The following is a 15,625-nucleotide window of genomic DNA, read 5'->3' on the forward strand; positions in this document are numbered from 1 at the left end:
TGTTCCATTGTATCCTGGAACACAAGCGCATTGGAAGTGGTTGACCTGGTCTATACAGGTTCCGTTGTTTTGACAGGGATCTTGGGAGCAGTCATCAATATCTGCAATTTCAAGAACGAATACATACACCAAAATCAACAGTATCAGAACCGTTTTCAAAGGAATGGATGTCAAGTAATAAATACAACATGTTCAATGTCTCATGTGGTCCTCGGCTTACCAACCTCAACAACATATTCCAAAACTTTGAAAAAATGTCCCAAATATCCATTTACTGAGAATTATTCCAATCTCATCATTGCAGGTTAAGGTCTAAGAAGGAGGGAAAAGGTAGCATTTGTTGAACTTACTGTTTTCACAATTTGTTCCATTGAATCCCGGAACACAGTCGCACTGGTAGCCATCGACAAGGTCTGTACAAGTTCCGTTGTTTTGACAAAGATCTGGCAAGCACTCATTGATCACTGTAATTCAAAACACAAGTTTACCTCTCATAAAAATATAACGACTGTACTCCTTTATTGTTTACATACATGTAACAACCCATCTTGGTTATCATTCTACAGCTTATATAGAAGAAAATCTTAAACATTTAATGCGAGACCAATGAATGCACAGACCTGGGGAACAAAGGATAACCATGAATGAATAAACACATTCTCATGTTTAACACTCTTACATTTGGCTAGAAGACAAAAACATAGCCTATGCATTACGTACTGTTTTCACACGTTGTTCCATTGTATCCTGGAATACAAGCGCATTGGAAGTGGTTGACCTGGTCTATACAGGTTCCGTTGTTTTGACAGGGATCTTGGGAGCAGTCATCAATATCTGCAATTTCAAGAACGAATACATACACCAAAATCAACAGTATCAGAACCGTTTTCAAAGGAATGGATGTCAAGTAATAAATACAACATGTTCAATGTCTCATGTGGTCCTCGGCTTACCAACCTCAACAACATATTCCAAAACTTTGAAAAAATGTCCCAAATATCCATTTACTGAGAATTATTCCAATCTCATCATTGCAGGTTAAGGTCTAAGAAGGAGGGAAAAGGTAGCATTTGTTGAACTTACTGTTTTCACAATTTGTTCCATTGAATCCCGGAACACAGTCGCACTGGTAGCCATCGACAAGGTCTGTACAAGTTCCGTTGTTTTGACAAAGATCTGGCAAGCACTCATTGATCACTGTAATTCAAAACACAAGTTTACCTCTCATAAAAATATAACGACTGTACTCCTTTATTGTTTACATACATGTAACAACCCATCTTGGTTATCATTCTACAGCTTATATAGAACAAAATCTGAAACATCTAATGCGAGACCAATGAATGCACAGACCTGGGGAACAAAGGATAACCATGAATGAATAAACACATTCTCATGTTTAACACTCTTACATTTGGCTAGAAGACAAAAACATAGCCTATCCATTACGTACTGTTTTCACACGTTGTTCCATTGTATCCTGGAACACAAGCGCATTGGAAGTGGTTGACCTGGTCTATACAGGTTCCGTTGTTTTGACAGGGATCTTGGGAGCAGTCATCAATATCTGCAATTTCAAGAACGAATACATACACCAAAATCAACAGTATCAGAACCGTTTTCAAAGGAATGGATGTCAAGTAATAAATACAACATGTTCAATGTCTCATGTGGTCCTCGGCTTACCAACCTCAACAACATATTCCAAAACTTTGAAAAAATGTCCCAAATATCCATTTACTGAGAATTATTCCAATCTCATCATTGCAGGTTAAGGTCTAAGAAGGAGGGAAAAGGTAGCATTTGTTGAACTTACTGTTTTCACAATTTGTTCCATTGAATCCCGGAACACAGTCGCACTGGTAGCCATCGACAAGGTCTGTACAAGTTCCGTTGTTTTGACAAAGATCTGGCAAGCACTCATTGATCACTGTAATTCAAAACACAAGTTTACCTCTCATAAAAATATAACGACTGTACTCCTTTATTGTTTACATACATGTAACAACCCATCTTGGTTATCATTCTACAGCTTATATAGAACAAAATCTGAAACATCTAATGCGAGACCAATGAATGCACAGACCTGGGGAACAAAGGATAACCATGAATGAATAAACACATTCTCATGTTTAACACTCTTACATTTGGCTAGAAGACAAAAACATAGCCTATCCATTACGTACTGTTTTCACACGTTGTTCCATTGTATCCTGGAACACAAGCGCATTGGAAGTGGTTGACCTGGTCTATACAGGTTCCGTTGTTTTGACAGGGATCTTGGGAGCAGTCATCAATATCTGCAATTTCAAGAACGAATACATACACCAAAATCAACAGTATCAGAACCGTTTTCAAAGGAATGGATGTCAAGTAATAAATACAACATGTTCAATGTCTCATGTGGTCCTCGGCTTACCAACCTCAACAACATATTCCAAAACTTTGAAAAAATGTCCCAAATATCCATTTACTGAGAATTATTCCAATCTCATCATTGCAGGTTAAGGTCTAAGAAGGAGGGAAAAGGTAGCATTTGTTGAACTTACTGTTTTCACAATTTGTTCCATTGAATCCCGGAACACAGTCGCACTGGTAGCCATCGACAAGGTCTGTACAAGTTCCGTTGTTTTGACAAAGATCTGGCAAGCACTCATTGATCACTGTCATTCAAAACACAAGTTTACCTCTCATAAAAATATAACGACTGTACTCCTTTATTGTTTACATACATGTAACAACCCATCTTGGTTATCATTCTACAGCTTATATAGAAGAAAATCTGAAACATTTAATGCGAGACCAATGAATGCACAGACCTGGGGAACAAAGGATAACCATGAATGAATAAACACATTCTCATGTTTAACACTCTTACATTTGGCTAGAAGACAAAAACATAGCCTATGCATTACGCACTGTTTTCACACGTTGTTCCATTGTATCCTGGAATGCAAGCGCATTGGAAGTGGTTGACCTGGTCTATACAGGTTCCGTTGTTTTGACAGGGATCTTGGGAGCAGTCATCAATATCTGCAATTTCAAGAACGAATACATACACCAAAATCAACAGTATCAGAACCGTTTTCAAAGGAATGGATGTCAAGTAATAAATACAACATGTTCAATGTCTCATGTGGTCCTCGGCTTACCAACCTCAACAACATATTCCAAAACTTTGAAAAAATGTCCCAAATATCCATTTACTGAGAATTATTCCAATCTCATCATTGCAGGTTAAGGTCTAAGAAGGAGGGAAAAGGTAGCATTTGTTGAACTTACTGTTTTCACAATTTGTTCCATTGAATCCCGGAACACAGTCGCACTGGTAGCCATCGACAAGGTCTGTACAAGTTCCGTTGTTTTGACAAAGATCTGGCAAGCACTCATTGATCACTGTAATTCAAAACACAAGTTTACCTCTCATAAAAATATAACGACTGTACTCCTTTATTGTTTACATACATGTAACAACCCATCTTGGTTATCATTCTACAGCTTATATAGAACAAAATCTGAAACATCTAATGCGAGACCAATGAATGCACAAACCTGGGGAACAAAGGATAATCATGAATGAATAAACACATTCTCATGTTTAACACTCTTACATTTGGCTAGAAGACAAAAGCATAGCACATGCATTACGTACTGTTTTCACACGTTGTTCCATTGTATCCTGGAACACAAGCGCATTGGAAGTGGTTGACCTGGTCTATACAGGTTCCGTTGTTTTGACAGGGATCTTGGGAGCAGTCATCAATATCTGCAATTTCAAGAACGAATACATACACCAAAATCAACAGTATCAGAACCGTTTTCAAAGGAATGGATGTCAAGTAATAAATACAACATGTTCAATGTCTCATGTGGTCCTCGGCTTACCAACCTCAACAACATATTCCAAAACTTTGAAAAAATGTCCCAAATATCCATTTACTGAGAATTATTCCAATCTCATCATTGCAGGTTAAGGTCTAAGAAGGAGGGAAAAGGTAGCATTTGTTGAACTTACTGTTTTCACAATTTGTTCCATTGAATCCCGGAACACAGTCGCACTGGTAGCCATCGACAAGGTCTGTACAAGTTCCGTTGTTTTGACAAAGATCTGGCAAGCACTCATTGATCACTGTAATTCAAAACACAAGTTTACCTCTCATAAAAATATAACGACTGTACTCCTTTATTGTTACATACATGTAACAACCCATCTTGGTTATCATTCTACAGCTTATGTAGAAGAAAATCTGAAACATCTAATGCGAGACCAATGAATGCACAAACCTGGGGAACAAATGATAACCATGAATGAATAAACACATTCTCATGTTTAACACTCTTACATTTGGCTAGAAGACAAAAACATAGCACATGCATTACGTACTGTTTTCACACGTTGTTCCATTGTATCCTGGAACACAAGCGCATTGGAAGTGGTTGACCTGGTCTATACAGGTTCCGTTGTTTTGACAGGGATCTTGGGAGCAGTCATCGATATCTGCAATTTCAAAGACGAATACCTATACCAAAATCAACGGTATCAGAACCGTTTTCAAAGGAAAGGAGGTCAAGTAATAAATACAACATGTTCAATGTCTCATGTGGTCCTCAGCTTACCAACCTCAACAACATATTCCAAAACTTTGAAACAAATCTCCCAGATATCCATTTACTGAGAATTATTCCAATCTCATCGTTGCAGGTTAAGGTCTAAGAAGGAGGGAAAAGGTAGCATTTGTTGAACTTACTGTTTTCACAATTTGTTCCATTGAATCCCGGTACACAGTCGCACTGGTAGCCATCTACAAGGTCTGTACAAGTTCCGTTGTTTTGACAAAGATCTGGCAAGCACTCATTGATCACTGTAATTCAAAACACAAGTTTACCTCTCATAAAAATATAACGACTGTACTTCTTTATTGTGTACATAACAACCCATATTGCACTACTGAATTCAAAATCCACTGATACTCCCAAAAATTGACTGACATTGTCTGACATCTACTGTATAACCACTGTACCCTACTGTAAATCCACTGTACACCCACTGTACAGAGCCACTGTACTCCACTGTACTCCTCCACTGGACAGCACAGTACCCACCCACTGACCAGCACTGTACCTCACTGTACACCACTGTACGGGGCACTGACCAGCACTGAACCCCACTGTACATCACTGTACAGGATACTGACAAATACTGTACACCACTGTTACCCACTGTACCTAGTATGTTTTTATAAGTTATAATGTTTAAACAATGAATTAAATATTTACTTCATTTGAGACCAAAATCTGGATTTGTTTTTATTCTTTCCTATTACTTACAAGAGAGAAAATGGGCTTCTGTTTCTTTAAGTTCATATATAATTACATGCGCGGTCAGAATTCTTTCCAGGGAAAGGGCAGGGATACTTGTTCTCTGGGGGAGCTTAGACATATTTTAGATAGTTGTACTATGTAAGTTTAAAAAAAATTAAATTATCCTCTGACCCCCCCCCCCCTAATCCTCCGATCCACGCATGTATTTATCTAAAAACTCGGAATCCAATTATTATACAAAATATAGCAAATTATTCAATAGAAAGGGGAACGATTTTTATATATTACAATCAATGTTTTAGTAACTAAATATCTAGTTGATTTTTTTTACAATGAATTTCATTTAATCAATATTGTCAAATAAATATTAGTATATATGTTACATTAAAAGTTTAAAATCGAAGATTTCTAAACTTATCTATAACAACAGATCAGTTTAGAAATCTTCGATTTTAAACTTTTAATGTAACATATATGTTACATTAAAGTTTTAAAATTAAGAGAATTTAAAACTATGAATTACAATTTATAGATAGTTTTAAATTATCTGAATTTTAAAACTTTAATGTAACATATATGTGGAGAAGGGACAACTTTTTTAACAATAAAAAAAAATTCCACCATATTGCTCAACATACTGACTTTTTTTTCAAAAGAGAGAAGATAACTGGTCTGGACTTTAAAATGTCTTTGAAGTTTTACTTCACAGGAAGATCAGCGAGTTAGTATCTGTGTATAGTATACATTCTTTCAATAGATCAAAAGGTGTGAATGTCCCAATATTCAACCTTGTAAATTGTCAGTCTGACACCTTGTTCAAGATATTATGTAATTCACTTATAAGGGTATATGTGGCCTTTAGATTATTAAATCCATTTGAAATATATTTTTTTAAAAACATAACATGTATGAATAAACAAAACACTCTTTATATTAATCATTTTAGATGCGTTTTTATTTAATTATTTAAATCAAGTCGGATATTAAACATGTTAAACATTTATAAATCCTCACCCCCCCCCCCCCACCAGTCGCTGATATCAAAATAAATATTGTGTTAAATTAAAAATGAAATATGGTGATAACGAACAGTGTTCAAATAATACTTCACCCTATCACGGTACTTTTAATTATATACTTTTGAATTAGAACACTGTTCATTATAAACACATGTAATACATCTACATGTATCTTCTCTTGCACAGCTAAGAATGTTGCCATGATATACATGTAGTAACAGTTTTAATAAGAAAAAATATACCCCCTCCCCCCCCCCCCTCCCCCGCGCAATATTTTTGCTGCATCACAATTTAATTTAAGCATCTCTTCAATTATAAGCGACACCTTAATTGATAGGCAAACATGTTTATTTTTTTCTTTCCGTAATGAGTGAATTGTGTAAGGGTCGGATAAATGAGAAAAATAGTTCTATTATTCAGTAATTGAAAATACGCAATTTATTTTTGAATCATGTTGTCAATGAATGTATATGACCTAATAAATTTCATGACGATGAATGAGCATGCAGCCCAAAACATGCATACAAAATTTTCTTTTTAAAAACAAACTTATGAGCTATTAAAGCTGTATTTACTGATTATACACTCAATTGGAACTTGTTGCACGAAAACGTCACTCCATGGAAAACGAACTCCATTAGTTGTCATCGTATAATGGCTGCCTTTACATTCAAGTGAATATTTTTACTGATCGTATGGTTTTCTTATGCACTTATATTTGTTAAAATTAACGTCTTAAAAAATGTCAAGTGCTAAACACAATACACTGAGTTAAATCTTTAAAGCAGAATTAGCTAACTGAATTTTATTATTGTGCTTTACACACGTGCTCGGTCGACATCTCCGTATAAAATCGCTTCGTATGGTCATTAAAACAAAAAAAATATTTAAACTTTGACGAATTCTGACTAATTATTTATATTTTGTGTAATATTTGCTTCCTGTGTATAGTTATTAGCAGTGTTCACGATCGCAGGTAGACTTCCAGCCCCGGAGGCTTTCACACCTCTAGAAATTAAGCCCCGCCCTCACCTGAGATTTACCACCCAGTAAAAAAGGTCGGCCTTTAAAACGATCTTTCGTATTTTCTTCTGTTTTTTTTCTTTATTTACTGAAACCAGTTATTTGTATCATAGCAAACATTTCAAATCTTCTATAAAATCTCTCTCTCTCTCTCTCTCTCTCTCTCCATGCTAACGTACGAATATTTTAGTATTTAAAAAAAGTACTACCGGTAACACGTAGTAATGTTGACAGCGGCTAAATCTACATATTGGCATTGAACAAATTACAAATTAAAGTAGGTATTTATCTTTAGTTTCGGGATAATGTCCATGGATTCAAATGATTTGAAGTTCGTTATTCAACGATTGTCTTAAAAATCTTAATGATTGAAAGTCAACGCTAAAAAGTAATATTTTATATTGACAGTGAACTGTATCCTTCTTTGTGTATGTCTACAGAAATCTTTTGTCTGTCTGGGAACAACGAAAAACCCGGAACTAACAGAAAGGCTCAGACTATACACACGGCCGGGTGACTGTGTCAAGGTGTGAAAACTGACCACCTGTGTATATGTGTTGGGGCCTAGGAATAAATACATGTAGATGTAAACGTCGGGGTAATACACTGTTAAAACAAAAAATCTGAATTTTCACTTTTGATTAAAAAAATCATTATGGTTGCCGGGTGCATTGGGATCATAATCATTTAAAATCTGTCTTAAAAGATTATTGTATAATTTACTTACATGTAGGACTAGTATCATGTAATGTTTGCACAAAAGTGGGATTTATTATATCTATTTAAAAATGATTACACATCGAGGTCAAAATTTAAAAAAAAAAATGCATTAATTTTTATAACCGATTGTTTAACATGAATCGTTTCGACATAACACAGTACTGCAAGGGGTATCAAGTGAATTCGCGAAGAAAAAGGGGGGGGGGTGATATTATCCATATAATAACATTTCATTTTCGACTTAAAGTTTGCAGATATTTTTCTAAAACCACGGAGTTGGTTGGCAAAAATAAACGTAAGACATAAAGAAAAATAATCGATATGTAAAAGAAGCAGATTAATAGACAATCAATTTCTTATTATTCTAATCGATTTCTGATAAATGGATCTCTCTCTCTCTCTCTCTCACGAATTTTCTTGTGCTAAGACTTGAGGCCCCGAGTCAGAAAGGTTTCAGCACGTTAAAATCCCCTCACGGCATCACAACCGTCACTTCCAACATAGATTTTATTGTAAACTTTTCTACGCTTGCAAATGATACCAATTCAATATTGTCAGAAAGTGATATACCTGTAATCTCTCTCTCTCTCTCTCTCTCTCTTTCTCTCTCTCTCTCTCTCTCTCTCTCTCTCTCTCTCTCTCTCTCTCTCTCTCTCTCTCTCTCTCTACATATACAAAAAAGTGTGTAGCGTAGGGCATTTTATATATCTTTTTTCTTAAACATTTAAAAGTAAATCATATATTAAGAAAACTGTACAGCTACGCATATTACAACATGTTTCAACTTTCCTTGATTTAAATCCTTCCTTTTATTTCTTGCGGAAATTAATGATACAATAAATTACCGCTTAATATGTCACTGATTATGTTTAAAATTTATCATGTATTTTGCAGTAGGTGTTATTTTCTAAAATTAAAACCCGACATTTGCAATGTATATTTAAATATTTTAATCAAAAGAAATCAATTATCAAATGAGCTAGAAACTCGCACGCTATCTTCGAAATGTACCTGTGTAGTCAAGCGGGCAGTCATGATATTTGGACATGTGTACAAAAAAAACAAGCATGGATATATTGTGTGGATTCTGTGTTTAATTGACTGTTTCTAGTGGTAAAACACAGTTTATGAGACACAGAGAATTAACAACCCGATCATTTAAACGAGGGCTTGTCATATATCATCAATAAGAAATGATTATGTAACCTTGCTGGTGGGGGAGGGGGAGGGGTATTTTCGAATGACTTGCAGAATGAACATAATGACATGTACTTTACTTTTTTAACATGTAAAATTCAATACTTTCACCTTAAAGCTAGGGAAATCATCATAATTTTATGATCGTATCATTCAAATGAATAACAATAGACATTTATTAATAAAGAAAACGTATTAAATAAATTTAACGACCTGTTGCATTCTACTGACATATTATTTGTATACATAATGATAATGCTATATACAGCATAATAAAAATAAATATCGAAGAAAAAAAATATACTGAAGATTTAAAAATCTGATTTTTTTCTCAAATTAATAGTACAGTGCCGTACAGTGGGGTACAGTGATGGTTGGTGCCCAGTACAGTGGCGTACAGTGGGGTACAGTGCTGTTCAGTGCCCTATACAGTAGCGTACATTGAAAGTCAGTAGGACTGTACAGTGGTGTACAGCGGGATACAGTGCTGTTCAGTAGAAATGTACAGTGGGGTACAGTGGGGTACAGTGAAAATCAGTGAAATGTACAGTGAGGTACAGTCAATGTTCAGTGGATGTCAGACAATGTCAGTCAATATTTGGGAATATCAGTGGATTTTGAATTCAGTAGTGTTGGTTATCATTCTACAGCTTATATAGAGGAAAATCTGAAACGTCTAATGCGAAACCAATGAATGCACAGACCTGGGGAACAAAAGATAACCATGAATGAATAAAATCATGTTTAACACTCTTACATTTGGCTTGAAGACAGAAACATAGCACATGCATTACGTACTGTTATCACACGTTGTTCCATTGTATCCTGGAACACAATCGCATTGGAAGTGGTTGACCTGGTCTATACAGGTTCCGTTGTTTTGACAGGGATCTTGGGAGCAGTCATCAATATCTGCAATTTCAAGAACGCATACATACACCAAAATCAACATTATCAGAACCGTTTTCAAAGGAATGGATGTCAAGTAATAAATACAACATGTTCAATGTCTCATGTGGTCCTCGGCTTACCAACCTCAACAACATATTCCAAAACATTGAAAAAATGTCCCAAATATCCATTTACTGAGAATTATTCCAATCTCATCATTGCAGATTAAGGTCTAAGAAGGAGGGAAAAGGTAGCATTTTTTAAACTTACTGTTTTCACAATTTGTTCCATTGAATCCCGGAACACAGTCGCACTGGAAGCCATTGACAAGGTCTGTACAAGTTCCGTTGTTTTGACAACGATCTGACAAGCACTCAATGATCACTGTAATTCAAAACAATAGTTTAATTCTCATAAAAATATAACGACTGTACTCCTTTATTGTTTACATAATAACAACTCATATTGGTTATAATTCTACAGCTTATATAGAGGAAAATCTGAAACATCTAATGCGAAACCAATGAATGCACAGACCTGGGGAACAAAAGATAACCATGAATGAATAAAATCATGTTTAACACTCTTACATTTGGCTTGAAGACAGAAGCATAGCACATGCATTACGTACTGTTTTCACACGTTGTTCCATTGTATCCTGGAACACAAGCGCATTGGAAGTGGTTGACCTGGTCTATACAGGTTCCGTTGTTTTGACAGGGATCTTGGGAGCAGTCATCAATATCTGCAATTTCAAGAAGGACTACATACACCAAAATCAACAGTATCAGAACCGTTTTCAAAGGAATGGATGTCAAGTAATAAATACAACATGTTCAATGTATCATGTGATCCTCAGCTTATCAACCTCAACAACATATTCCAAAACTTTGAAAAAAAGTCCCAGATATCCACTTACTGAGAATTAATCCAATCTCATCATTGCATGTTAAGCTCGAAGAAGGAGGGAAAGGTAGCATTTGTTGAACTTACTGTTTTCACAATTTGTTCCATTGAATCCCGGAACACAGTCGCACTGGTAGCCATCGACAAGGTCTGTACAAGTTCCGTTGTTTTGACAGGGAGTCGGCAAGCATTCATCAATATCTGCAATTTCAAGAACGAAATCTTTGAACACAAGTTAATCTTATACTTTGATAAGTTGACAGTGACCTTGGTAAAACTTGTCAATATCTGCAATTATATGAGCAAAATTTATTAATCAAAGGTATAAACAAAACGTTTGGGTCGTTTCGTGTCTCAAATGACACCCGTGTCTTTATTGGCTATCGATATAATGATATATTAATCAAACACTTCAGGAAACATCAGTTTTGTACTTTTTTATTCCCACAGAGAGAAATGGTATGCGTAATTATAGTGCTTACTGTTTTCACAATTTGTTCCATTGAATCCTGAAACACATACACATTGGTAGTCGTTGACCAGGTCTGTACAGGTTCCATTGTTTTGACAAGGTTCTGCTTGGCAGTCATCGATATCTAAAATCAGTTTCAAATACAACCTCACTGAAAACAGCAAAGGATGCACACAATTCTCCCGATTAATCCCACGATTAATCATTGATGTAGCAGTAAATTTTGAACATTATCAATATCTTTTGAAGTCAATTGGAGAAAGGTTATCAACTGACAGACATTAATCACCTAACAAATGATTTGATCAATGTGAAATTGAATATTTCAATCTCATCCTTGCATTTTGTTCTTTTCGATCTGATACAAATACCGCATTATCAGAACTTACCGTTTTCACAGTTTGTACCATTAAATCCAGGAACACAATCGCAGTGGTAGTCGTTGACCAGGTCTGTACAGGTTCCGTTGTTTTGACAGGGATCCGGCAAGCAGTCATCAATATCTGCAATTTCAAGAGCGAAATCTTTGAACAGAAATAAATCTTATAATTTGATCCACCACTATTTGTCATATCGTGATGCTTACATGTATCAAATATAAAAAAATAAATCTTCTAAAATAGGCGATTAAAAGTACCAAAAATGAATTTATTGTAAAAAAAATAGACCGCATTTCAATAAAAAAAGAAAGAAAACAAACTTAATAGATCAATATGAATAGACTATACTTTCATTAAGTTTGACCTATCATTCTTGACAATTTGAGCAATTTGTTCCATCAAACCCGTCTATGTAATTACATTCATAATCATTAATCAGATCTTTACAAGTTCCTCTGTTTTGACATGAATGTGTTTCACACTCGACGATATCTGACAGGATGCCGTTAACGGAATCTACTCACTCAAGCTAAATAATACCAATGCCACATCTCCCATACCTCGTTTTGAAAATCTTCTCACCAACCAAAGCCAGCATTCAAAATTTAAACGGACCAAAATGAAGAACAAGTACATACAAAACCTTATTCAAACTTTAGTGCCCTTTTATCTTCGACAAATACATGTACTGAGTATAGGATATGGTGTACGTACTATTTTTACAATTTGTTCCATTAAATCCAGAAACACAGTCGCATTGATAGTCATTCACAAGGTCTATACAAGTCCCGTTGTTTTGACAAATACCTGGCAAGCACTCATTGATCACTGCAATTCCGAATAAGAGTTATCGTTTACCTTTGATAACACAGTCTCAAAATCTTGATATCTCAACCAAAACTATGTACATCTTCGAAATCTAATGTGTCAAAAAGACAAGCGATATAATTTGCCCCGACACTAAAACGAATACTTATTTTGACGGCCAGAGACAACATCAACAAGTAACTACATACGAGCTCGTTCAAATGGATTATTATAGTGTTTCATTTCAAGCAAATAATGCATATGTAGTACGTACTGTTTTCACAATTTGTTCCGTTGAATCCAGGAACACAATCGCAATAGTAGTCGTTGACCAGGTCTGTACAAGATCCGTTGTTTTGACAGGGACCTTGGGAACACTCGTCAATATCTGCAATTTCATGAACAAAATTTATTATTCAAAGGCATAAAACCAAACGTTTGGGTCTTCACGTGTCTCATAGAACACCTGTGTCTTCAATGGTTATCGATATCATGATATATTAAGCAAACACTTGAGGAATCATCAGTTTTGTACTTTTTTTCATTCCCACACACAAAAATGGTGTGCGTAATCATAACGCTTACTGTTTTCACAATTTGTTCCATTGAATCCTGCAATACAAACACATTGGTAGTCGTTGACCAGGTCTGTACAGGTTCCATTGTTTTGACAAGGTTCTGCTTGGCAGTCATCGATATCTAAAATCAATTTTAAATACAACCTCACTAAAAACAGCAAAGAATGTACACAATTCTCAGGATTAATCATGGATATACAAATGTAGCAGTATATTTTGAACATTGTCAATATCTTTTGAAGTCAATTGGAAAAAGGTTATCAACTGACAAACCTTAATCACCTAACAAATGATTTGATCAATGTAAAACTGAAGATTTCAATCTCATCCTTGCATTTTGTACTGTTGGATCTGATACAAATACCGCATTATCAGAACTTACCGTTTTCACAGTTTGTCCCATTAAATCCAGGAACACAATCGCAGTGGTAGTCGTTGACCAGGTCTGTACAGGTTCCGTTGTTTTGACAGGGATCCGGTGAGCAGTCATCAATATCTGCAATTTCAAGAACGAAATCTTTGAACAGAAATAAATCTTATAATTTGATCCTCCACTATTTGTCATATTGTGATGCTAATCAAAGATATAACACAAATCTTCTCAAATGGGCGACTAAGAGTAGCAAAGATGAATTCATTAGAAAAAAATAGACCGCGTTTCAATATAAAGAAAGAACACAAACTAAATAGATCAGTATGAATAGACTATACTTTCATCAGGTTTGACCTATCATTCTTGACAATTTGAGCAATTTGTTCCATCAAACCCGTTTATGCAATTACATTCATAATCATTAATCAGATCTTTACAAGTTCCTCTGTTTTGACATGACTGTGTTTTACACTCGACGATATCTGACAGAATGCCGTTAACGGAATCTACTCACTCAAGCTAAAAAATACAAATGCCACATCTTCCATACCTCGTTTTGAAAATCTTTTCACCAACCAAAGCCAGCATTCAATATTTTAAACGGACCAAAATGAAGAACAAGGTATATACAAAAACTGACTCAAACTTTAGTGTCCTTTCATCTTCAACAAATACAATGTACATGTACTGAGTATAGGATTAGCTGTACGTACTATTTTCACAATTTGTTCCATTAAATCCAGAAACGCAGTCGCACTGGTAGTCATTCACAAGGTCTGTACAAGTCCCGTTGTTTAGACAAATACCTGGCAAGCACTCATTGATCACTGCAATTCCGAATAAGAGTTTACCGTTTACTTTTGATAACACAGTCTCAAAATCTTGATATCTCAACCTAAATTATGTACATCATCGAAACCTAATGTGTCAGAAAGACAAACGAAATCATTCGCTCCCACACTAAAATAAATACTTTTGTGGACGGCCGAAGAAAACATCAACAAGCAACTACATACGATCTCGTTCAAATGGGTTATTATAGTGTTTCATTTCAAGCAAATAAAGCAAATGTAATGCATATGTACGTACTGTTTTCACAATTTGTTCCGTTGAATCCAGGAACACAATCGCAATAGTAGTCGTTGACCAGGTCTGTACAAGATCCGTTGTTTTGACAGGGACCTTGGGAACACTCGTCAATATCTGCAATTTCATGAACAAAATTTATTATTCAAAGGCATAAAACCAAACGTTTGGGTCTTCACGTGTCTCATAGAACACCTGTGTCTTCAATGGTTATCGATATCATGATATATTAAGCAAACACTTGAGGAATCATCAGTTTTGTACTTTTTTTCATTCCCACACACAAAAATGGTGTGCGTAATCATAACGCTTACTGTTTTCACAATTTGTTCCATTGAATCCTGCAATACAAACACATTGGTAGTCGTTGACCAGGTCTGTACAGGTTCCATTGTTTTGACAAGGTTCTGCTTGGCAGTCATCGATATCTAAAATCAATGTCAAATACAACCTCACTAAAAACAGCAAAGAATGTACACAATTCTCAGGATTAATCATGGATATACAAATGTAGCAGTATATTTTGAACATTGTCAATATCTTTTGAAGTCAATTGGAAAAAGGTTATCAACTGACAAACCTTAATCACCTAACAAATGATTTGATCAATGTAAAACTGAAGATTTCAATCTCATCCTTGCATTTTGTACTGTTGGATCTGATACAAATACCGCATTATCAGAACTTACCGTTTTCACAGTTTGTCCCATTAAATCCAGGAACACAATCGCAGTGGTAGTCGTTGACCAGGTCTGTACAGGTTCCGTTGTTTTGACAGGGATCCGGTGAGCAGTCATCAATATCTGCAATTTCAAGAACGAAATCTTTGAACAGAAATAAATCTTATAATT

At 35.4% G+C, this 15,625-nt stretch overlaps 1 protein-coding gene across 1 annotated transcript in view; it reads right to left on the reverse strand.

The window, feature by feature from the left end:
• LOC128191942 (uncharacterized) overlaps positions 1 to 15,625 on the reverse strand; it is a gene marked incomplete at its 5' end in the record, with an annotated part of 184,658 nt that overhangs the window by 101,303 nt on the left and 67,730 nt on the right. The window contains 6 exons of the mRNA XM_052864321.1: positions 10,804 to 10,917; positions 13,012 to 13,125; positions 13,323 to 13,436; positions 13,698 to 13,811; positions 14,402 to 14,515; positions 15,464 to 15,577. Coding sequence (XP_052720281.1) covers positions 10,804 to 10,917; positions 13,012 to 13,125; positions 13,323 to 13,436; positions 13,698 to 13,811; positions 14,402 to 14,515; positions 15,464 to 15,577 — 684 coding nt within the window. The remainder of the gene's footprint in view (positions 1 to 10,803; positions 10,918 to 13,011; positions 13,126 to 13,322; positions 13,437 to 13,697; positions 13,812 to 14,401; positions 14,516 to 15,463; positions 15,578 to 15,625) is intronic.

Source organism: Crassostrea angulata, chromosome 1 (assembly GCF_025612915.1).
Source record: "Crassostrea angulata isolate pt1a10 chromosome 1, ASM2561291v2, whole genome shotgun sequence".
Taxonomy (NCBI): Eukaryota; Metazoa; Mollusca; class Bivalvia; order Ostreida; family Ostreidae; genus Magallana; species Magallana angulata.